General features: G+C 40.8%; 1 protein-coding gene across 1 annotated transcript in view; it reads left to right on the top strand.

Annotated features, from left to right (window-relative positions):
• LOC103603077 (voltage-dependent L-type calcium channel subunit alpha-1D) overlaps window positions 1-24,931 on the top strand; it is a 165,326-nt gene that overhangs the window by 13,548 nt on the left and 126,847 nt on the right. Inside the window, exons 4-5 of the mRNA XM_008587553.1 lie at window positions 347-543; window positions 7,914-8,017. Of these exons, the coding sequence (XP_008585775.1) occupies window positions 347-543; window positions 7,914-8,017 (301 nt within the window). The remainder of the gene's footprint in view (window positions 1-346; window positions 544-7,913; window positions 8,018-24,931) is intronic.

Raw genomic sequence — 24,931 nt, 5'->3', positions numbered from 1 at the left:
ATCTCTTTTTCCATCCTGATTTCCTATGTAATGTGTCATAGCAAACAAGGTGAGGGGCCTCCAAAACTAAGACATGAGCAGACCAACAGCATTGTGCTCTGTAAGCTTGGGAAAGGCGCCACAAGCGTGAGGACGAGGAAAGAGCTGTGGGTTCTGACTGGAGGAAATGGCAAATTCTACGGAGGGGCAGCACTTGAAGTGGACCTTGAAGGACAAGTGGGGTTTGGAGACAGCATAGATGGGAGGTCGGGCGTTCTAGGTGCTGGCAAGGGTCCTTGGCTTCCACTGGCTCGGGTTTCCTGATGTCCCCCTCCTGAGTGGTGCAGCCTGCTTGCTCTGATTGCAGATATCGTAGCTGAAGAGGACCCAGCTCCGTGTGCGTTCTCAGGGAATGGACGCCAGTGTACCACCAATGGCACGGAATGTAGGAGTGGCTGGGTTGGCCCAAATGGAGGCATCACCAACTTTGATAACTTTGCCTTTGCCATGCTCACTGTGTTTCAGTGCATCACCATGGAGGGCTGGACGGACGTGCTGTACTGGGTAAGCAGCTGGAGGAGAGAGTGTGTGGAGTGTTCTTTCCTTGGAGAAAGGAGTTTCACTAGCTAGAGCCACTGGAGAGTTGACTGGATGAGAACCCTGGAGCAAATTCTTTGGGAAGGGAAGCAGACCTCTTCACTCAGCAGGCCTCATCATCCTGCTCCCCAGGGCCTTAGTTTCAGTTCTAGAAAGCTGCTGCGTGATGCTGGGGTCTGGCCATTTAGTCCTCCACTCCCCAGTGCTGCCTGGGGAATTGTTGCTGAGTATGCCCAGTAATCCTCCTTGGAGGCCAGGGCTGTCCTTCTTACACCCTAAGAGAGCCAGTGGGTCATATCCCAGTTTAAGAGGCCCCTGGACTTCCATAGGCTAAACTGATCTTTTATACAGATAGGCAGGTTACTCTCCTAGATCCTGAAGGGAGAATAGGGAGCTTAAGTTGGATCCCTTCCACAACTCGATGTGACCTTAACCCCAACATGAGTTTTTCTCCTATTATAATATTTTCCTTTTATATCTTGAGCGTTACTCTAAAGTGGCCCAGCACAAGCCCTTAGTTCTCTTTCTATTTGGAGCTATAGATCTCTGGCAGAAAGGGTACACACAACGTGTCAAACTTCCAGGGCTGGTGGACCCATCCAACCCACCATGGAAACAGTTGAATACCCTTTTCATAGTTAGGGCTTATTCTTGTTTCCGGCAGAGCCAGAAGGGTTTGCTGTAAATAAAGTGTAGAAATATCTTAACAGCCATTTCCGAGGGCTGAGTTTGTTTGGTAGAATTTAAAAAGCTCACAGAAATTTAGAAATTGTTTTCCATGGTACAAGAGTTGCTGGGAAAACAGCTAACATGTAGATTTTGAGGCTAAATCCAAGTTCAACACAATTGACCAGGATTCCAATAATGAGTTTTAAAGGAAAATTAGTAATAAAGTACTTCTTGAATCAGCAGCTTCTAGTTAGAGAGCCTGCAAAATGAGATGTAGCTTCTGACAGTTTCTAAATTTTAGACACTTTACAGCATATCATATTGCTCCTTAACTTCAGAGAGCATAACATATAATTGTTATTAATCGGATGTTGCTTCCCTTCACCAGTGAATGGAATGCTTGCAGGGTTGTAAAGTCCCTTTGTGTTCAATGCTGGACAAAGAAGGTGTGTTTTATCTGTAGTCCCCAAAGTGTGAGTCTAGTTTGATGAGGTTTAAGCATCACCGGCATGTTATATCTTGTTTTTCCCTCTTTTCTTTTTTTCTGATTGTCATAGGAGAATGTGTGTGTGTGTGTGTGTGTCTGTCTGTCTGTGTGGATATGCACATCTGTTACTTCTATTCAGGAAGAGGAAGAAGGAGGGAGATGATATTGGAAGAGCCAAGACCATGCCAAGCAAGGGAGCCCTCAAGTTAGGTGAAAGGCTGATTCTTATTATTATCTTCTAAATTGTAATTTCTAGTCAGATTACTTGAGGTCTCAATCCCAGTCTTCCTTGGTTTTTCTGATAAATAGCAAAAGCATTGTCCAAATAGCCCAAACTCTCATCCTTACCCCCAAACAGTACAGAAAACCACATTTTGATTTTCTAAAACATAAAAATCTGGGACTCGTCTCAGCTTTCTTCTTCTCTTCATTGTCATGGTGAATTGTCAGTTGCTGATCCGACATGCCTTGACTAATGGACAGTTTTATACTTTGTTATGTTTCTGTACCTTGATTCTCTCACAACAGTTTTCCTATTGCCAAGCAAGTGAAAACTCTGGGAGTATTTGATTAAAGGAGAGAGAACTGCATGCCCCTAGAAACAGAAGTTTCCACTTGTTTTCCCAAGAAGTTCTAAGTATCACTTAGGATGGTATAATTATTGTCTTTATTGTTAATATGACAATGACATCATTAATAATTTGACAATATAATTACATTCTCTATGAATTACATAGCATCTTTATTCTGATGGAGAAACTCAAAAAATTCATAAATATTATCCCAGTCTGTATCCCTTTATAGAAGGTCTAGAATCTTGAAGATGGAGACAGTGGGATGTAGAGAGACCACGGAACATCCCCATGGTCCTACAGCAAATGGTTGTCGTCCTCAATCTAGAACAGGGGTCCATCTGTAAACTTTTTTGTAAGGGGCCAAATAGTAACTATGTTTGGCTTTGCAGGCCACGCGTCTCCATCACAACTATTCCACTCTGCTGCCATAGCTCAGGAGCAGCCATTGACAATACATGAACAAATGGGCGTGGCTCTATTCTAGTCAAACTTTATTTATGGACCCTGAGATTTGAGTTTAGTATGACTTTCATGCCATCGAATATTCTTTTGATTTTTTCCCCAACCTTTTAAAAACATAAAGCCCTTTTTAGCTCAAGAGCCATATAAAAGCAGGCAGTAGGCTGGGTTTGGCCTGAGGATTATAGTTTGGAGACCCCTGATCTAGATTAGAACCCAGCACTCTTTCCTTGGCGTTCTTCCACTTGTCATCAGTTTGTGAATCCTAGAACACTAGGGGGCAGCTAAGTAATGTATTCCAGAGTGTTACATAAGATCTTACTCTCTGAAACACATCAAGATTGTTTTTAACTATTTGTTGACTGCATTTATTAATATCTTAGAGATAGGCAGGAGCCAAGAAACCAAGCCTCCTAATATTGTATGGACCATGGTCAGCTGGAAGCCACACAGCTGTGTTCCAGAACAACAGTGCCTGCCCAGCACAGTGCTAGGCACAGAGCAGTTGCTCAGCTAATACAAGTGACTGTTATCACCCTTCAGGTGTCCAAGCCTATTGCCTCATTGGTGTAGACGGGCCATGTTCAAATGTCTATTTTTATCCACAACTAAGACACAAAGGGAACATCTTGAGAGATAAAGGATATTAGGTTTTAAATATTGATTACAAGCAAATTTCTCAATCCTTTAGGTGTTTGTATTTGGTGGACAAAGTCTTTGTGGGGGACTGTTTTGCCTCCAGTCAAGTTTATAGTCAGTCAATGTTCTCAAGCTCATTATGCCTTAATTCTCAAGGTTATCTGGCAAATGGCTGGCAGGGTCATGAAAAAGGAAGTACAGGTGCTTCCGATATGCAGAAAGGCTCACTTAGCACATCCAAACAGTTGTGTTCTAGGAGCGGGATCCTTAACTTCTGGTGGAAAACATTACAATAGAGCTCTTTTATAGAGTGAGTTCTATAAATATAATTAAAGTGTCATTTGACTCACACATATTTGCTGCTCACAGAGGCAGTAGGTTGTAGGGCAGGGAAAGAGCCTTATGGCTGGATAGGGCTGGTTGTGTGACCTGCAGTAGGTTACTGAACCTCTCTGGTCTTTAATTTCCTTGTTATAAGGTGCAGAATTAGACTACATGATTTCATTTTTTTCTTCAACTTACAGGAAATTTTTTTTTTTCAATTCTGAGGGAATGAAATGAAGGAAATTAATTTGAAAGCATTGGTTTCAGGAAAGAGCCATCCATCTAAATCGTTTGTGGCTTCTTGCCTTAGCACCAAGCCCTTTTCTCGGTGCACACACCTTGGAGGTGCAGGCTGCCGGAGCCCGGCAGGAAGGACTTATGGTCAGGCTGACGGTCTCCTTCATTCAGGGCACCTGGGAAGTTCTTTGCTAGGCACTCAGCCAGGGCTTGCCTATCTGTGCCTTCTCTTATTCCATGCTCTGAGGAGCTACAACCTGTGTACCAAGCTTCTGGTAGTGTTTTCAACAGTTGGAAAAAACAAAGCTTTAGCTTGGCCTTTAATTTGAGACATGAATGTGCATTTAAGCCCTTAAAATGAGGAAAAACTGAAGCTAAATAGAAAATTATTTCCTGGGCACCAGGTGACAGACACCCCATGATGACTTTGATATAAATATTTTAAAAAATTAATCTAAATTGAAGTGCTTTAGCTCATGCCAATTTCTCCATTGTTGATAAACACCGTGCAGACAAAATCCCAAGTAGAGTCTCTATTTTCATGTGGGTATTTTTGGGAACAGCTTGCAAGTTCTGATTTTTCCCTGTGTGTGTGATAAGGTCTAAGAAATACTTGGCTCTGAAAGGGACTTGGATTGAGAAGGCTTAATTGAGAGAAAGACTGGCCTGTACAGCTCAGGCTTTGTCTCTCCTGCCCACCTTCTGCTGTGGAGATGGAGAGTCTTCTGTGGCTCTTGTTTAGTTCCAGCCTTTTTCCCCGGCCATCAGCTGCATTCCAGGCGATACTTCTGATTTGAGCAAATGTGAATCTGCTGAACACCTACTCCCAAGAAATTAAAAGCCTTTTTAATTTTTGTGGAGAAAACTTTTCCTCCTGAGTGGAGAGGACAGCTGTCACTAGAGCTGTTCTCAGAACACCAGGCTGAGGCCCAAAGCACAGGGAGTGGCCCGCTGACTTGGCCAGAGTAGCAGAAGAGTGAGGCTCCCCAGTGGGAACCTTGGAGTTGCACATCCTTCCCTCACCCTGCTGAGCACTCAGACCCCTGCTGCATGCATCTCTCTTCCAAGAAGGGAATACAGGCCCAGAGGTGTCTCTGTCACAGGTGCTGACTGCAGGCTGTGATCTGGCCACCATACCAGGCAGCATGGATCTTCTCCACACATGGGTTTTTAAATAAGTTTAGTGGTATAGTTGCTTTGGAAGAATTACCTTCTGCCTTCCTGCAGAAATTAGTTTATCTAGCTTAATTAGATCAACAATTGCAGCCACGGCCCTGGCTCATTCATTACTCTAATTGCCAATGTAAGATGTGTAGACTGATATGAGTTCTATTAAACACATCAGTTTTCATGTGGCCAAACAGGTGTTTCATAAGGGATTTAATGCCCTCTTCCCTAGACTTCAGCAGCAGATGTTAGGTAATTTTTTTTTTTCAAATGTTCTCTTTTCCTGTTTGGCTTCTGCATGAGGCAAACATTGTGAAATGCATGAGCCTCATTCTGTAAAGTTAAAACCTGGAGCTAGATAATGTGCAGGAAAGCACAAGCTTAAAACCCTAAGGGCATGCACCTGCAAGGCAAGAGCAATGACTCTGCCTAGACTTTATATAGTTCTTATTGGCTGAAGATTCTGGGTGTTCCAGAATGGTCAGGCATGGCATCATCCATTCTGTCCCCGAGTCATCCTTAACAACTCTTTCCTAGGAGAGATGTTTACCCGATTTAACACTGACCTGTCCAGCTTTGATCCTTAAAGCACCTGTTTGCTCCCACTTGAAAACTGCTCACTACTAAAACTTATGTGCAGCTCGGGCTTGTCCAGAAGTAGGAGCACAGGTTCCTCTGGCTAAGCCCTCTTTCACCTCTAATCCCAGTCAGTTCACAGCCAGAGTCAGTCTCCTGGGGTTCAATTGGGTCAAAGCTAGGTGTGGGGGATAAGGGCTTCTTTCCTTTTCCTGGGTCCTTCCGGTGGATGCAACTGACAAAAATCCCATTCCCTAAAGCATCCCTGACTATGTGTCAGCTAGTTGAAAATTTTCTTTTTGCATTCTTTTAGCTGTACTTGCGCTCACTGATTGCAGATAATCCAGATTTAAGGTGGGTTAGGTTTCCTTGGATAGTTTGGCTTNTAGATAATGTGCAGGAAAGCACAAGCTTAAAACCCTAAGGGCATGCACCTGCAAGGCAAGAGCAATGACTCTGCCTAGACTTTATATAGTTCTTATTGGCTGAAGATTCTGGGTGTTCCAGCATGGTCAGGCATGGCATCATCCATTCTGTCCCCGAGTCATCCTTAACAACTCTTTCCTAGGAGAGATGTTTACCCGATTTAACACTGACCTGTCCAGCTTTGATCCTTAAAGCACCTGTTTGCTCCCACTTGAAAACTGCTCACTACTAAAACTTATGTGCAGCTCGGGCTTGTCCAGAAGTAGGAGCACAGGTTCCTCTGGCTAAGCCCTCTTTCACCTCTAATCCCAGTCAGTTCACAGCCAGAGTCAGTCTCCTGGGGTTCAATTGGGTCAAAGCTAGGTGTGGGGGATAAGGGCTTCTTTCCTTTTCCTGGGTCCTTCCGGTGGATGCAACTGAGAAAAATCCCATTCCCTAAAGCATCCCTGACTATGTGTCAGCTAGTTGAAAATTTTCTTTTTGCATTCTTTTAGCTGTACTTGCACTCACTGATTGCAGATAATCCAGATTTAAGGTGGGTTAGGTTTCCTTGGATAGTTTGGCTTCCAGAGGAAAGTTATTATTTTAGGAGGGTTTTTTTTCTTTTTTTAGGTACACACATTTTTTTAGGAGTTTCTTAAAGAGTTTATAGAGTCAAATGCTGCAGTTTGTCTCTATAATTAAGACTTTTCCACCATCACACAAAAAAGTAAGTGCTAACAACTTGGGAAGAGTAGAAAATAGGCTTCAGCTAAGCACTAGTTTTATCCTCTATGAAGACCTTTTCTGAAAATCACTTACCAAGGCAGTTTTCTGTGAGAGAGAGGCAAATATCAGCTGATTTCCCTACCAGGGGCCAAAATCTGCTATGTGGCCTGAAAGCCTTGATGAGTCTTCGAAGCTGTGTGTGCGCATACGCCTGTATGAGTGTATGTGTGTTGGGAGAACGTAATGAATGTGCATTGGTTACTGTTATCTTGGATTTGAATCTAAATAAATGTTTAATTAAATGTGTAGAATGCTGTCTTTAATGTGACCCTCTCTCCTTACTAGATTCTCTTATTAATCCACTCCTATGAGACAACTCTTATTTCTTGCAGATGAATGATGCTATGGGATTTGAATTGCCCTGGGTGTATTTTGTCAGTCTCGTCATCTTTGGGTCATTTTTCGTACTAAATCTTGTACTTGGTGTATTGAGCGGGTAAGCTACACCTCTTTCATCTTGAAAGCAGAGTCCTGAGGACAGTTGCCAAGACCACACAGGCTTTGCTAGATGGGGGCTGCCGGGTGCGTGCCAGATGCTTTATGCGTCCTCTGAGATGCTTTCTTTTCTGCTGAGGCTTCCCAAATCACACTGTTTCCTGGAACCTCACCAGCCTCCATGAAAGAAAGCTATTGAATGATTATCGACCAGAAATTAATCAGCGTTGTTGCCTGGGATTTAAATAGCTTCCATTGCTTGCCCTTTTGTTTGTCCGCAAATGAGATACATTTATAATTGCTTTATTGGTCTGGATCCAAATATAATGCAGATTAATTGGTATGAAACAGTCGCTGAACGAGCTGGTCTGGGCCAACTTTTGGTAGGCCACATTTCTAGATTTCAGCAGCAGAACTTGTTCTTATTTGAAGAAAAGAATGGCAGGACCTAGGTCTTGTCCCTGTCCTAGGAACACCAACTTTCAGCCAAAGCACTGAGTGGTCTGGCAGCTGCAACTGGGGCTCTGCTCTTTAGTAAATGGATAACTGATAACCATTCTCCTTGCATTTTACAGGTAAATGATGCGATAGGATGGGAATGGCCATGGGTGTATTTTGTTAGTCTCATCATCCTTGGCTCATTTTTCGTCCTTAACCTGGTTCTTGGTGTCCTTAGTGGGTAAGCAGTTGGATCCGTGTTGCACATTCTGCCGCCACATGTGAGGCGGCTCTGTGTGTCTCCCAGCTGCCTCCTGATGGCTTCTCTGCATGCGTGTGGACTCTGGTGTCCCCTCAGTGTGTTGCTTTTGGATTGACCTGTGATTCTTTCTGTCTGTATCTGTCTGTGAGATTTTGTGTTTCTGATGCTTGCCAAACACTATTAACCTAATGAAAAGATTTCCCTGAAGCCAGTTGCATTAGTATGCGAAAGTGTAGGGGTAGATTACAAATGAGGAAAAGGGCTCCCAGCCTTGGTCTCCCTCAGGAAGAGGCCTCTGTCTCTTGTGGGTTTGTTTTCATTAGTACATAACCTGGGCCTTTTAGGTTACCCACAGTGCATCAGAAATAACTTCCCATGGTGTTTCAGATTTTATCATGAAGGAGAAATAAGCCTAGATTAACACATAAATACTGAACAGTTTCAAAATCTTACTTCCTCAGGTTGGAGTCCTTTATTAGCTGGGTTTTCTACTGCTGTCACTGTGAGAATCGTCCCTCTAATTCAGTTTTAATCATAGCTGGTAGAATCTTCAATGCAAAATCATGATCAGCTTTTGTGCATACATCTCTTGTGGCCTTGTCACAGTCCTCGTCATTCAGTCACCATTTTTGAAATTCATTTTGTTTACCACCTCATCTCTGTGGATTGACCCTCCATAATGAGGGTTCAACAGAGACTGACTTGGAAAGGGGTTGCCTTGTGTTGCAGGGCTCTGCCCTGCCTGTGGTTGGAGGGACCATCCCAGAGCCCCTGTGGGCAGCTCTGCTTCCTCACCATCCCTTAGACACCCAGAGAGCAGAGGACCCCAAGAAGGGAGCAGGGGGCCATCTGGGCTCTCTCAGAAGCAGCTCCAGGGTACAGCTATTGCCCAGGGGATGGGGAAATCTGGAGGCCCAGGAGGTGCCCATGTCCCCCAAGGAGGCTTTGTCACTGTATGAGCTCAGACATCCTCATTGATAGCATTGATAGACACGATGTGAGGGAGTTTATCTCAAGTCACTCCATCTTTCTCTTTCCACGGCCGTATCTCAGAGAAGTGATGTCTTTATGTGTGCTGAGTTAGTGAAAAGAGCTTTATCGCATTTTTCAGAACACTGCCTTTTCCAGAGCAGAAAGCAGTGCAGTTATCCATCTCGGCTTCCTTTCCTCACTTCCCTCAAGACCTCCATGCCTGTGTCCAGGGGATACGCACTGTGATTTCTCCTTGATTGAGTGTGGTCAGTTTCATACCATGGGCACACACAGTCACGTGAAGCCCCTGTGTAGAAGTGGCCCAGGAGCCAGTGCTCCCCAGCAAGGGGGTGACAGCATACTCCTTCCTCTGCCCCACCCTGCTTCCTGCCGCAGATCCAGGGCTCCTCAAGCCTCGTGTTCTTTCACTTCAGACTTTAAAGTGCCTTCTTCCTAATGCACCCTGGTGGCCTTAGGTGAGGGTTGGGATTACACGGGTGGCATTTATTCCTGGAGAAAACATCGTGTCTGACTTTGCCACAGGAACTGCCCATACAAGGTTAACAGCAATCCTGTTGTGAATTCCTTGGCGCCCCGTGTCTCCTAAACCCAACTAAACTGACGGAGGCCATGGAAACCACTAATTTTAACAGTGCCAGTGACATGCCTTATCTTTTAGCTTCCCCAGGCAGGAACCGTCACCCCAGCATGATGAAGCAGAGGTAGGAGCCAAATCATGAGGTGCTTAAAAAAGAAATAGAGGGAAAGATGGGAGGAGGGCCCCCCATTTTAATGATGGGGGTTAAACGTGCAGCCCCATGGGAGGTACCCAAAGCTGGAGAATAGAAAAAGGCACACACCTTCATGGAACAACCAGCTTACTGAAATATGTTTTGGGGAGAAATAATACATTATTTAAAAACATTATTTTTGCATCAAAACTTAGACCCCTTATGAAGGAGAATTTTTATGAACATGAATTTTTAAAAGAAAACTTAAGTTTCCCAGTAATTTGAACTGTCATTTCAGACTATGCCTGGACTCCTGGAGGCTGCATGCACCCTGCCTCTCCTGCACTGTAAGGCCACATTGGTAGGAAGTGCTGAGGGTGAAATAAGAACCGTGTCTGCAGGGCAGAGCCCCTTCGATGTGGTTGCTGATTGGGCCAGCATTTCCTGAGTTCCTGTCAAGTGCCTGGCTCGTAGCCAGAGGCCAGTGGTGCCAGGATGTCTAAGACACAGGCCTTGTGCTCAGCATTCATGGTCTAGTAGGGGCCATTGTGTTTGAGTGGTGCTAGAGCAGAGGTGTGAACCAAGGGCCTCCGCAAGCTGGATCTCAAAGCTGAGACAGTGCCCAGCAGGGGACACTGTCGAGGGAATGTCTTGCTTCCACCTGCCCCAGCAATCCCCCTGCTTCTCTGCCTGCTGTCCCCCTCTTTCCCATTTGTATTGTGTTGTTTTTAAAGCAAATGAAGTATTTTTCTATCTCAATCTTAAGATGTTTTACGATTCTTTTAGGGAACACTAGAGGTATTGCACATGCAGAAAGACATAAATGTTAACAGGAAGGCAGCTGATGTTGCACAGCCCCTAGGGGACTGTCAGACCAACACAAATGTCATCCCCAAAGTACTGAAGTAAAAGGTTCCCGTGTTAGAAGCCTCAGTCAAGACCATGTTCTCGCCTTCTAATGAAGAAACGTTAGAGGATGCTGTGTGTCTTTGTCTGTTAACCATTCTGAAATAACTGTTTATACTCCTTGGCTCCCTCTTTCTGTGTGTGGCCATGCCATCCTATTGTATTCTTGAACTGACTATAATCTGCACATTTGATTTAGTGTTTATACATGTTCGAAGCATTGTAAGCCTGATGCTTTGGAAAAATTTTTGGTTTTATAACAGCCTCTTTTCTTTTCTCAAGGTGAGTATGAAGTTTATGAGCTGTGTGCCCTGCGTAGGCAAGTGTGAACACAGATGGGCACTTTGGTCTCTGGTGGTAGTGCACTGTGGGAGGAGCCAAGAGCTGTAGCTAGTGTTGCAGTTTTACGTTAAGTTGTCACTGAGGGGATAGTCCCATTACCAAGAGGAATTGGAAAGAGTATCTTCTCTAGGTTTACAGTTCAGATGGATTAGGTATGTCTCGGTTTATCACACTGGCTTTTTAGAACATTAGCGGTTTTTCACTTTTAAAGTTGTTCATTTAACTCCAGTCCCTCTTGAGGTTTTCATCAGTAAATAGGCAAATAAGAGAACGTATTGGTGTTTCAGCCCCTTATTTCCTTAGAACCACTGCTAGATTCCTGGGGGAGAATGGTGGTGACAGGCAGTGGGCTGGTTGCCTCTGTGCCTGCGTCTCCACTTCAGGACCCACCTGCCACCAGCCACACCTGCAGCAGTGGTGTCTGAGTGCCTAAGGCAGAGGACTCCCTGGGCTCCTGAGATGCAGCTTGGACAGCAAGAAGGGGACTGGGAGACCTGGGTTCTGTCCTGCCAGAGTTCATGTTCACTCCAGGGCTTCACTTAGTCACCCTGAGCTTCAGTCTCCTTGTCCCTCAACCAGGGATAGTCCTGTCTTGCCGTCTCACTCACAGGGTGGTTTTAAATCAGCTGATGAATGTAGAAGTGCTTCAAAAAATATAGAGAGGATTTCACTCATTTAACATACCCTTCTCTTGAACCTGTGGATCTTCCTTCATTCCCCTGCCTGGGAAGTGGGACTAAGCAAGGGGGCTCTTTGGGTATTGTGAAGTGTAGCATTTTCTGAATTTCCCAGGAGGTGAACAAGAGAAACATGCTTTATCCACATATTCCTGTTGTTCTCTGTGCCACCGGGAGGTAGCTTTGGAGGGTGTGGAAGTTCTTTGTCAACCGTAAAGTATTATGCAGATCTAAATTGTTGCTATTTGAGTTATATTTGACGATGATTTTTTTTTTCTTTTTCTTTTGCACAAATAGAGGGGAATGGCATGTTTGTAACATAGTGGTAAAGCTTTCCAGCTTTAGAGTCGGATGACTGAGACTTGAATCTTTGCTCTACCTTTTACCAATTGTGAGATTAGGGGCAATTTACTTACCTCTTTGAGCCTTACTTTCCTTATCTGTGAAATGGAGCCAATAACAGTATCAACCTTAGGGAGTTCAGTGAAGATTTAGTGAGCTAAAGAATGTAGAATGCCTGATCACTGTTGTTATGATGGCTCCAGTAAGAGTATATAAAATGGGGCTTGATGCAAGAAAAGAATCTGATTAGTTCAGTCATTTTAAACAAATTAATAATAATTGGCCAAGGTGGGCCTCTATTAGTGAAAAGTCAGAATTATATAATTTTTAAATGTTTTATTACCTAAATATATATGTATATATGTATATATACATATATACATAATGACAAAAGCCAATGATTACTAAAGGATATTACTGTATAAACCACCATGTGGGCCTGCTTTAAAGAATAGATTAATTTATAACTTGACTATGAATTTAAAGCTTCAGTTTTGCTAACATCTTACAAAAAATACTTGAAACACTTTCTTAAGTAGGCCTCGTATGTTGTCAGGCAATAAATCTTTTTAGTAAACCAGCTTTTATGACATAAGATTGAGTGTAAACCCAGCCCATGTCTATAAATTCAAAATTCAAAATCATTCAGTTCTAAATTAACTTGTATTCCTTGTGTCCCAATAAGTTCCAGATGTACCAGGTCACAGGTACCTTTTTAAATCATTAATCCAATCTTATATTACTACGGGCCTATTTATTTGAACTTTAGAAGTTTTGAGGAAATATGGACGAAATGAAGCATTATATAAAAGCAAGGGCACTTTTCAAAACAGTTCATCTTTCTTAACCTCACTTCCTACACTGGGTATATCAAATACCAGAGGTACATCAAAGACTCAGGCTTGGCTACTTTTATGAAATCTTTGTTTCCTAAAACAAAGAGGTATATAGAGAGTGGAGAGGTGCAGGTGGGACTGTAGACTGTATTACATCAGAATTTTGCAGAATGGAGTCACGTTTGGAGCATCATAGTTCATACCATGGTTCATTTAAATTCACACCATTATAAGCCAGGCGATCTTGATTTCTTCCCTTTGAATGGTGGCTCAGGAGGCGAAAAGGCATATGGTGGTTGTATCAATTGTGAATATTTCCTAAGTGGATACATACCCTCAAGGAATAGGTATTTCTATAAAATTTCACGACTGGGATTAGAATTTTCTCTGATTCAAACCTTACCAGCACCTACCAATAGAAAAGGAGTAATGGGTTTTTCTCATGTATGTCCCCTCTGACGTATGTGCATCTTACAAGAGTAGTCAAATTGGTTACAAAATTGAAATGGATAGTGTTGAGGTCACGGGATAACCAGGCTATCCATGTGATTTGTTACCATCTTATTACAAAATTAAACTGTGCTGAGTTAATGAGTTAATTCCATAGCTTGGCCAATAGAATTTTTGGCAAGTGGCCAATAAGGCACATAGAAGTCTAGTCCAAAAAAGGCGAAGGGACGGCAGCAGGCTCTTTGTAGATAGTTCTTATGATTAAAATAAAAAGATTTCCTGTGTGTAATGAGAGATGATCAAGCTGCCACAGTGCCAAAGACACCCTTAATGGTCACTTGTAGCAAAAACCCCACATTTAGCTGGATTTATCTTTGGTTTGACTAGGCTAATATATGAAAGATTGGTCCACACAGTTGGATGTCTTTTTTTCTTGATATTTGAAGTAATGTTGTGACTGGGGTTCAATGCTGAGGTCAGGGAGCTGGAAAGACCCAGGGTCCTTTAGTAATCTAATGTGGTTTGGCTTTTGTAGAACAAGAAATTAAGCCCTGATTTGGCTTTCAATGGAAGAATGCTAAATTTCCTTTTTCTTGTAAAGAACCAAGCTAAACATTTATATATACTTTTGAACACTGAACTTTCTTGTTGCAGAGTTAAAAGGCTGTCAGGGATAGCTGACAGCTGGATCCTGGTGCTGTTGGTACAACGGCACCGGACGTGCACAGGCTGGTAGCCACACCTGACATTAACAAGTGAGTGGTAACCTCTCTGCCGCTGGCTCGCAGCTACTGTTTCCATAGAAATGGCTGTCGGGATCAGTGGAAACGAGGTAAGTGAAAGTTTTCGCTGATCCTTGTTTCCATCAAACTGACGTCTGTTTCCCTGGCAACAGCAGTGGACAGTAGCCAGGCACTAGCAACAGATTCAGTAGAGCTCTCTCACTTGTCAGCTGTGGCTATCATCTGTTCCTGACCAAGTTGTTTTTTATAACGCATAGCAAAGACCTCTGAGGACCCTGGAGGCACCTCTGGTCACATGTGCACTCCTGGGCTCCCGTTTTGCCAATAGAGAGCTATGTACTAAGTAGACTGCTTTCTCAGCAGTCTTCCCTCCATCTGTGCTCTGGTTGGTTGATATGCTGTTTGGGAGAAAGGGGGCAGGTTGTTGAGGGCACTAATGTTGCAGAGCAAGCTGTTGAGTCTGTTGATCCCAAATCCTGGGGAAGAAAAAGCACTTCATTACAGTGCTTTTCGCGAACAGATCCATCTCTTTTTACAGCTGTTAATACCTTAATAGTTGAAATTAAAGCCATAATTTTCCTGTGTTCCCTATTCAATTGGTGGCATTAACAGTTGCCATTACTTCTACAATGAAAAGGGTGTTTATGAGTTTAATAATTTGACTGCTTGTGGGAAACATATGGAGGATTGCCTCCGAGATGATTCTGTCAACCTTGTGCCTGTTTTTTCTTTGTAATATTCTTTTATAGGCTGGTAAAATTGCTTACAGATATCAAATATTAGTATTGCAGGGCAGCTTGGTAGACAAAGACCAGTATGCCTATAGTATAGGGAACTATTCTTTATGAAAGTTCAGCCGTTGTTCCTTTCCTGGATTTTCATTTTAACATTTCAGCAGATGTATGTACCCCAGGCATAGGTATCCTCCTCCCTGTAGGAGACAGCATGCTCAGGTCCCACCAAGCAGAGGAGAGCCATTATTATTGCCCTCATATGTCAGATGAATGTGTGTGGGGAGATGTACCGAATGAGTTTTAAACCCTTAACGATAGCATTTTTTTAAAAAAAGATTTTCTTTGAAAAAAACAAAACAAAACTCAGATTCAGAGCTGTATCTTTGAGAACTGAATGAAGGTATGGCTGCACAGTGTTATGAGAATTTAGGTTGGCTGTCTAGAGGAGCACTGGAAAATTGTAGATTCTCTGTCTTTGGAGGGCTTTCTGAATGACTTTGTTCCTCAGCTTTCTGGAGTAGGATGTCTGTGATTGGCCTGGAGGCAGTATTTAAGGCTGACCCCTTATACTTCCATACCACCTGGTTGGGTTCAGTTTAACAAACGAATAAGAAGCAGAAAATTTTCCTAGATACTACTTTTCCCTCTGTTAGACTTCTTAAGAAAGACTGATGTAGTCATTAATTTAATGAATATTTTTTGAGTGCCTACACAGTGGTAGATGTATTTGCCAAGTGCCTTATTATGCACTGGGGTTACAATGGCAAGACAAAACAGTTTTTCTCTTTATGCAGCTTATATCTAATGGGGGAGGCAAGAATTCTAATTACAAACTTTTATAAATGCTTTGAAAGAAAGGGATATGGTGCTGTGAGAGTGTTTACCAGGCATAACTGATGTCTGTCTAGGAGGTAGCAGAAGTGACCTGGAAGAAGTGAGGAATGAATGGCCATATCCAGGCAAGATGGGAGAACGGGCTGGGGCTGAGTATTCCTGTCAAAGGAGAAACCCATGCAAAGGCCGCATGGCAGGAAAGAGTGGAGGATATTGCCTTCAATAAACTAAGTCAGGGTGGCAGAAACCCAGGGAGCCTAGAGGAGAGGGGAGGGCAGAGAAAAGACAAGGAGAGACTGGCCAGCAGAGCAGATGACATAGGTCCTTTCAGACCGTGTCACAGATTTTGATCATTAGCTAAAGGATAAGAGAACCCCCTGATGAATTTTAAGCAGGAAGCAGTGTGATTTAAGTTTGCATTTTATAAAAAATATACTGTGTTCTGATGTCATCAGCTTACCTTAAAAAGCTTCAACAACCTACGATGAATTGGTGGATAGGTAGAGGGATGCATGGACAGGTGATAAAGAGAACATAACGGATGTTAATTGTGGATTCTCGGTGGAAGGCACATGGGTGTTCAATGTCTGAGTCTTTCTACTTTAATGAATGTTTGAAATTTTTTTAATAAAATGTTGGAAAAATCTGCATATGAACATGACTGTGGCTGTAGTAGTATGACCGGACTGGATGGATACAGGAATAAATATAGAGAGACTGATTTAAGGCTGTTGTAATCCACTCCCAGACCGGACCTTTCACCAAAAACAACCACAACACTGGACAAAAAATATGAAGCAACTGTTTTCAGAAAATGGAAATAGGCAGCACAGGATTGGGATCCCTAAGAGAAGGAAAACACATGAGGAAAGCCCCACAATTGTCCTGGCTTTCTGCCTGGAGACACTTTTAGAATTATGGCAGAGGGAAGCAAAGCCCAGCAGAGGATGTCAGTGTGCTTGCTGAGGAGGCAAAGAACAGCTCAGGGCTGCTGAGACAACTGGAATTTTCAGGTAGAGGACTGGAGAGGTATGTTTAGAGAAGGGGCTCCAGAAATCTGAATAGAGATTCTCTTAAGTCTTTGACCAGATACTAAGCTGCTTATGTACCAGGTGATATGTACTAGGTGAGGCCTGGGGGAACAGGTAATAGAAAGCTGTAATCTGAAAATTGCAGTGCTGGGAGACATAGGGTTTTGACCAGCTGGAGTAGATTGACCTTGATGAGTAGATTGGAAATTCAATTGAGACTTCAGAAAAGCCAGGCCTTAGGAGTGGGGCTACTTTAGCCCTAGAGTACTTGATAGGTTACTCTACACCTGTCCTAAAAAGCTTAAAAACAAGCTTAAAAGGATCAGGCCAAATGGCTGATAAATTGAATATCTGCCAAACAAAAATCAACACCTATTCAAGAAAGATACCAGAATCCGGATGTTCCCCCAAATGTTTCCCTTCATGATAAAAAATAAGACATGAAAAGAAGCAGGAAGACATGATCTGTAATCAAGAGGGGGGGAATCAATAGAAATAAATCAAGAGATGACTGAGATGTTGCAATTGCAGTCAAACACTGTGAAATCACTATTATAAACCTGTTCAAGGAATTGAAGGAAAAGATGGACATAATAAAGGTACAGATGATAAATCTCAGCAGACAAATAGAAACAATATGGGGGAAAAAATCAACTGGACACTGCAGGAAAAAAAATATTAATGAAGGTTTAGTAATCTCTAGGATGGTAATAAGCAATCTGGTATATGTAAAATTGGAGTCCCAGAATGAGGAGAAAGAGGTTGGGGAAGAAAAAAATTTTTTAAAGAAATAGCTAAAAATGTTGCAAATTTTGTGAAAATTGTAAATTCACAGATCCAAGAAGCTCAACAAATCCCAAGCAGTATAAAGACAAAGAGAACCAGTGCTAGCCACATCAAATTGCTGAAAGTAAAAGATAAAGAGAATATTTTAAAAGAAACTAAATGGGAAGAGGCACATTACATATTAGGAGAAAATAATAAGAATATCCATTGACTTATTCCTTGAAATAGTACAAGCCATAGGACAATGGAATGACATCTTTAAAGAGCTGAAAGAAAAGACTAGAATTCTGTATGAAGCAAAAATACCCTTCAAAAAATAAGGTGAAATAAACTTTCAGATAAACAAAAGCCAAGAAAATTGGTCACTAGCAAAGCTGTGCAAGAAATGTTGAAGTTCTTCAAGCTAAAAGAAGATAACACCAGATATAAATATAGATTTTAAAAAATGAGGCACACCAAAAATGGCAAACATAAAGATAAAATATTTTTTTCTTATTTCTAGATTTTTTAAAAAGATAATCATTTACAGTAAAAAACAGTAACAGGGTATTAGGGGGATTATAACAGGTAAAAGTAAACTATAGGACAATAATCCAAAAAGTAGAAAGGAGTTAAGCAGAGATTTACTGTTGTAAGATTCTTACATTGTATGTGAAATAAGATAAGATGGATTCATCGTAGACTGATAACTTATGGATGCACATGATAATCTCTAGAGAAATGGTTAAAAAATAAAGTTGCACTAAAAAGCCAAAAAGATATAAAATGGAAAATTAAATAGTATTCAATTACCCAAAATAGGAAAGGAGGAAAAAAGGAACAAAGAACATATGGTGCAAACAAAAAACCAAATAGTGAGATGGTAGATGCAAACCCAACCATATCAATAATTGCATTAAATGAAAATGGGCACAGCATTTTAGTTAAAAGACAGAAATAGACTGGATAAAAATGTAAGATGCTGTAAATATAAAGACACATATTAAGAATAAAAGAATGGGTTAACTATATTAATACCACACAAAATGGTCTTCAAGGAGCATTTCCAGAGATAGGGACATTTTAGAGACAGACATAATCATAAAAGGGTCAGTTCATCAAGAAGACACAATGATTCTAAATGTGTTTACCTGTAATAACAGCTTTAAAATACATGAAACAAAAGCTGTCAAAATTAAGTGATGAAATTTTTTAAATTCACAAACATAGATGAACATTTTTATAATCCCCTCTCAATAATTGATTGAGCAAGGGGATGAAAAACAGACTCATAAGTGGGAGCTAAGAAAGAAAGAAGGAAAGAAAGACCACAGTGGTGTGTTGGACTTGCAGAGGGAGAGAACATACCTAGGGTTGCAAGGTAGGGTGGGGAGAGGGGCAAGGGGAGGGAGGTTGAGGATTGATTGGGTGGGGAATAATCAAATTTGTGGTAATGAGCATACTAATAGTATTGATCTGGCCATCACATCTTGAGCACAAGTGGTAATGGTCAGCTTTGTACCCCATGAATATGCATAATCAAAAAAAATTGTTGATAGATTAATAACTACCAACCAACTTGACCTAATTGATATTTATAGAACACTACATCAAGTAACTTCAGAATGCACATTCTTTTTAAGAGCACAAGTAACAGTCACCAACACATCATATTTTGGCTATAAAAAAGTCTTAGTAAATCTCAGAAGATTGAAATCTTACTAAGTATGATTTTTCCAGCTGCAGTAGATTTAAAATAGAAGTGAATGACAAGCTATCTAGAAAGTCTCCTGAATATTTGGAAGTTAAATAACACATCTCTAAATAAGCCATAACTCAAATATTACAATAAAGGTTAGAAAATATTTTAGACTGAGTGATAAAAATACATCTCAGAATTTGCATGATCCATCTAAAGCAGTGCTTAGAGGGAAATTCATAGCTAATTTATAGTAAGGAAGAAAGGTTTAAAATCAGAGATCTACATTTCTACCCACCAATCTAGAAAAAGAAGAACAAATAAGTCCAAGGTAAGTAGAAAAAAATAATAACAGAAGTCAATAAAATACAAATTATAGTTCACAAAACCAAAAGTGGGTTCTCTGAAAAGCTGAATAAAAGTGATAAACTCCTAGCAAAACTAACAGAAAAGGAAAAAAAGCAAATTACAAGTATTAGGAATGATAGAGACATCACCAGAGATATTACAGACATTAAATAAGTGAATAGAGTAAATAATTTTATGACAAATTTTAGTAACTTAGGAGAAATGGGCAAGTTTCTTGAAAAACAGCTTACTAAGAAGAAATAAAAAATCAGAAAAGCCCTATATTTGCTTTTCAAATGGAATTCAAAAATCACAGTCCTTCTCTCAAAGAATACTAGAGGCCTAGATGGGGTCAAAAGTGAATTTTGTTAGGCAATTCAGAAGGAATACCAATCCTAGAAAACTTCTTTCAGATAATGGATAATGGAGGAAGAAACATTCCCCAACTCATGAGACCAGAATAATCTCGATACCAAAACTTTACAAAGACATAATAAAAACAGTGTTCTTCATTAATGTAGACACAAAAATTCTCAAATATTAGCAAATAGAATCCAGCAATATGAAAGGAATGATATCACACGACCAAGTGAGATTTATACCAGAAATAAAAGATTGCTTCATCATTGGAAAATCAATGTGATTTGCCATATTAACAGAATGAAGCAGAAAAGTCATATGATCATCTCAGTAAATGCAGAAAACACTACTGACAATATTCAGTTACCATTCATGATAACTCAGCAAAGTAGGAATATAGAAGAATTTCCTCAGCCTCAAAAAGATTATCTACAAAAAAAGCTAAAGCTGACATGACACATAATGGTGAAAGACTGAATCCTTTCTTCCTAAGATTAGGAACAAGGTAAACATTCCTTTCTCACCTCTTTTATTCAACATTATACTGAAAGTACTGGTTAGTGCATTAAAGCAAGAAAAAGATTATATTAGTCCATTTTGTGCTGCTTTAACAATACCTGAGACTGGGTAATTTATTAAAAATGAATAAATTTCTTACAGTTCTGGAGTCTGGGAAGTCCAAGGTCTAGGGACCTACGTCAGCTGAGGGCCTTCTTGCTGTGTCATCCCATGGCGGAAGGTGGAAGGGTAAGAGTGTGCACACACAGGGGTTGGAGGATGGGGAGAAGGTGAGAAACTCATTCTTTTATCAGGAACCCACTCCTGCAATAAGGGCATTAATCCATTCACGAGGGCAGAGCCCTCATGACCTAATTACCTCTTGAAGGTCCCATCTTTCAACACTGTTGCATTGGGATTAAGTTTTCAACACATGAACTTTGGAGGACACATTCAAACCATAGCTAAGATAAAAGGCAGGAAGATTGGAAAGAAAGAAAAAACTATGTATATTCATGGACAACATGATTATCTACAAAGAAAGTCCTAATACAATTTAAAAAGAGCCTACTAGAATTATTAAGTGAATATAGCAAGGTCACAAGATACAAAGTCAGTATATAAAAATCAATTTTCTTCCTATATACAAACTGCAAACATGGAAAATGAAATTCTGAAAAATATAATTTACAATAGAATCAACATATTAAAATACTTAGGAAAAAATATAAGAAAAGATATGGAAGACCACTGTAGTGGAAACTATAAAACATTTGATTAGTAAAATTACTAATTTACAATAGAATCAACATATTAAAATACTTAGGAAAAAACATAAGAAAAGATATGGAAGACCACTGTAGTGGAAACTATAAAACATTTGATTAGTAAAATTAGAGATAAATAAATGAGGATCTACCATGCTAATGGGTTGGAAGACTCAATATTAAGATGTTCATTTTTCTCAAATTTATGCATTCAGCACTGTCCTATTTATAAATCTCAATAGCCTTTTTTTAATTGTCAAGCTGATTCTAAAATTTATATAAAATTACAAAGGACCTATAATAACCAAAACATTCTTGACAAAGAACAAATTTGGAGGATTCTTATTACCTGATTTTAAAACTTGACATAAAGCATAGTAATACGGTGTTGTTTGATATAAAGGTAGATATGTGGAACAATTGAATGGAATAGGGAATCCAGAAATACATATATATGGCTAATTGTTTTTTGATAAAGGTGCTAGAAATAATTCAATGGAGAAAGGATAATCTTTTCAGTAAAACAATGCTGGACAAACTGGATATCTGTGAAAAAAGTGAACCTTGACCTTCAGATTACACCACACACAAACATTAACTTGAAATGGATCATAGATGTAATGGAAAAACTAAAAATATATTTTCTAAATGATTTCTGTTCTTTAGAAATTATAAATTGAAAAAAAAACTAAAAAATTTTATAAATCGAAAGGGAAACCACACACTGGAGGAAAATACTCATAATATGTATATAGGTACTGAAGTTTGTGGAAAAATAGAATTAAAATATAATAGGAATCTTTTCATGAACTTTCTGAAGTACCCTCATATATCTGGCAAAGGGCATGTATCTAGAGTACGTGAAAAACTCTTAACTAAATAATCCAATTAAAAATTGGCAAAAGGCTTAAACAGATACTTCACAAAAGAATATATACAAATAGCCAATAAGTACATGTAAAGATGTTTGTCATTGGGGAAGTGCAAGTTAGAACCGCAGTAAGGAACTACCACACATGTAGTAGAATAGCTAAAGTCAAAAAGACAATACCTAGTGTCGACAAGAGTATAGAGCAACTGACATGCTCGTACATTGCTCATAGAAACATAAAATGGTACAACCACCTTGGAAAAGTTTGTCAATTTCTCATGAAATTAAACATAAACATATACTTACCATATGGCCCAGCAGTACCATTCCTAGGCATTTGCCCAGGGGAAATGAAAATTTATGTCCATACAATGACTTGGATGTGAGCATTCACAGAGCCTTATTTGTAGTAGCTCCAATATGGAAAACCTCAAATGTCTATCAATAGGCAAGTAGATATTCACAAATTCACACATTAGAAGACTATTCAGTAAAAAGAAATGAAGTACAAATACAGTGTCTATCAATTCACAAATTCACACATTAGAAGACTATTCAGTAAAAAGAAATGAAGTACAAATACAGTGTTATCAGTGAAGCTCAAAAATAAGCCAGACACAAAGAGAACATATTTATATGAAGTTCTGGCACAGGCAAAACTAAGCTATAGTGATAGAAATCAGATCATTGATTTTCTGGGGTGGGAGGTGGGGTTGACTGGGGCAAGGGAAAAGAGACCACTTTTGGGGTGGGAGTGTTATAAATGTTCTGTATCTTGATTGGGGTGGTGTTTACATGAGAGTCACCATTAACCAACCTGTCCACTTAAGTCATGTACATTTTATTTGTTTGTGGCTTGTATCTCGATAAAGTTGATTTTAAAACACTGTTAAGGTAGAGTTAAGAGAGACTTCTGCTTCTGGTCAAGATGGAGTAACAGGATTGGATGTGCTCTCCCACCTGAAGCAATAAACCAAAAAAAGATGGTATATAAAACAGTAGTTCCTTTTTTTTTTTTTTTCCTTTTTGTCTTTTTTCATGACTGGCAACGGATCGCAACCCTCAGTGTCGCGCCCATACTGGACCGGGACCGGCAACGGGATCGCAACCCTCGGTGTTGCTCCCGCACCTTGCTCAGCCAGTGAGCGGCTGGTCTGTATGTGGGATCCGAACCCTCGGCGGGAGCGCCACTGCGCTCCCAAGCGGCGCACTGTAGCAGTGCGCCACCGGGCCACCCAAAACAGTAGTTTCTAAGACACTAGACATCAGGCAGTGAAGGACAGTGATCCCTGAGGCACAGGAAATAAATGAACTCTACGACTGCCCCAGCTTTCTGGCTTGAGAGAGTTCCTGGGCCATGGCACAAGGAGGGGAAACCAGGCAGAGTCCTGTGGCCTCCTTGAGTTGAGTAAACAAAGCTAAGGGTCTGTGGAGACCAGGTAGCTAGAGTGCTGCAGGACAGAGTGCTGCAGAGAAGTGAATTGCATAGAACGAAAACTCCAGAGATAAACAGAATGCCCCTCTTAAATATTCAGCAGAGTACTTTTTAGTACATGAGAGGAAACTACCCAAGGCTGGGGAAAAAACATTCAAATGGATTAGAGAGAACAGTGTCAACACTCATGTAGGGCTAGGAATATTGTCTCTTCCCACCAGCTAATTTTTTGTTTGTTTGTTTTAGAAAATGTAATTTTATTAATATTTTTTACAGTCTAAGATGTTGTTTTAGAACAGTTGGGAGGCAGGGGGAGAGAGGAAAGGGAAAGGAAATGGGATGGAAGAGGAAGGAAGGAGAAGGGGTGGGATTGAGGCCTGTGGTACCCCGCTCTGCCCATTAGCTAATATTGCCTGTTTTCCAGCTGGCCTGGAAAAACTCGTAATTGATAGGACATTGGATAGAGTACTCAGAAGGGTTTTGCCTCAGCGGTGAGGAATAATCAGCCCTAGATGAGTGATGCTCCAGACTGATCCAACGAATCATTAAAGCAGGCCCTAAAAGGATCACGCAGTTTGCTCCAAGTAACATGGTTACAACCCAGAGCAAAGTACAAGAATGTTTATAGGAATGCAAACATATCTAGCACCAAACAAGGTGAAATTTATGTCTGGCATTCAATCAGGGTTATTAGACATGCATAGCAGTAGGAAAACATGGCCCCTGATGAGAATATTTAATCAACTGAAACCAACCCAGAACTCACACAGCTGTTAAAATTAGCAGAAAAGGACCAAAAAAGTCATTAACCATCTTCCATATGTTCAAAATGTTAAGTAGAGACAGGGAAGGTACAAAAAGTCAAGATCCTAGAAACAAATCTAATAAAAGATGTATGAAGGTACTTCAGAAAGTTCATGGAAAGAGTCATGCTATCTTTTAATTCTGTTTTTCCACAAATTTTTGAAGTATACTTGTATATGACCTCTTCTACATAAAACTTCGCTGAAGGAAGTAAAAGAAGGCTCAATAAACGGAAGAATATATGATCATTGATTGAAAAACAACTTATGTAAGATCAGAGGACAGGTAGTATTAAGAGAAGGAATTTTTCTTTGTAATGAGAAGAAAGGAAGAGAAGGTGAGCAGATATGTTTGGATTGGTAGTGGGAAGTTGAGAATATTCATGCCTGATTTCTAGTTTCTCTGAAGCTGAGGCTAAGGTGGTAGGTGGCAGAGTTGTACATCTGAGGAGCATGGAGAAGACTCCACATAGTCCCTGCAGAGAGTTAGGAAGTGAGCAGACCAGAGAAGCGAGCCATATGATCAGTGGTAGTGAGGCCTTGTTTGAAGCTGGTGATGATCCATCTCCACTGAGGGCAGTCTATCCCATTGCATGACTTTCCGTAGCCATGCATGGCTGTTCTTATCCAGGCATGGAACATCTGTGCTGTCTGCTAGCTGTGTCCGGTAAAAAGATGGAAGAGGGCCGGCCCGGTGGCGCATTGCTACAGTGCGCTGCTTGGGAGTGCGGCGGCGCTCCCGCCGAGGG

Source organism: Galeopterus variegatus, unplaced genomic scaffold (assembly GCF_000696425.1).
Source record: "Galeopterus variegatus unplaced genomic scaffold, G_variegatus-3.0.2 Scaffold4424, whole genome shotgun sequence".
Classification (NCBI taxonomy): domain Eukaryota; kingdom Metazoa; phylum Chordata; class Mammalia; order Dermoptera; family Cynocephalidae; genus Galeopterus; species Galeopterus variegatus.
This window is presented reverse-complemented; position numbering and strand designations above follow the sequence as displayed.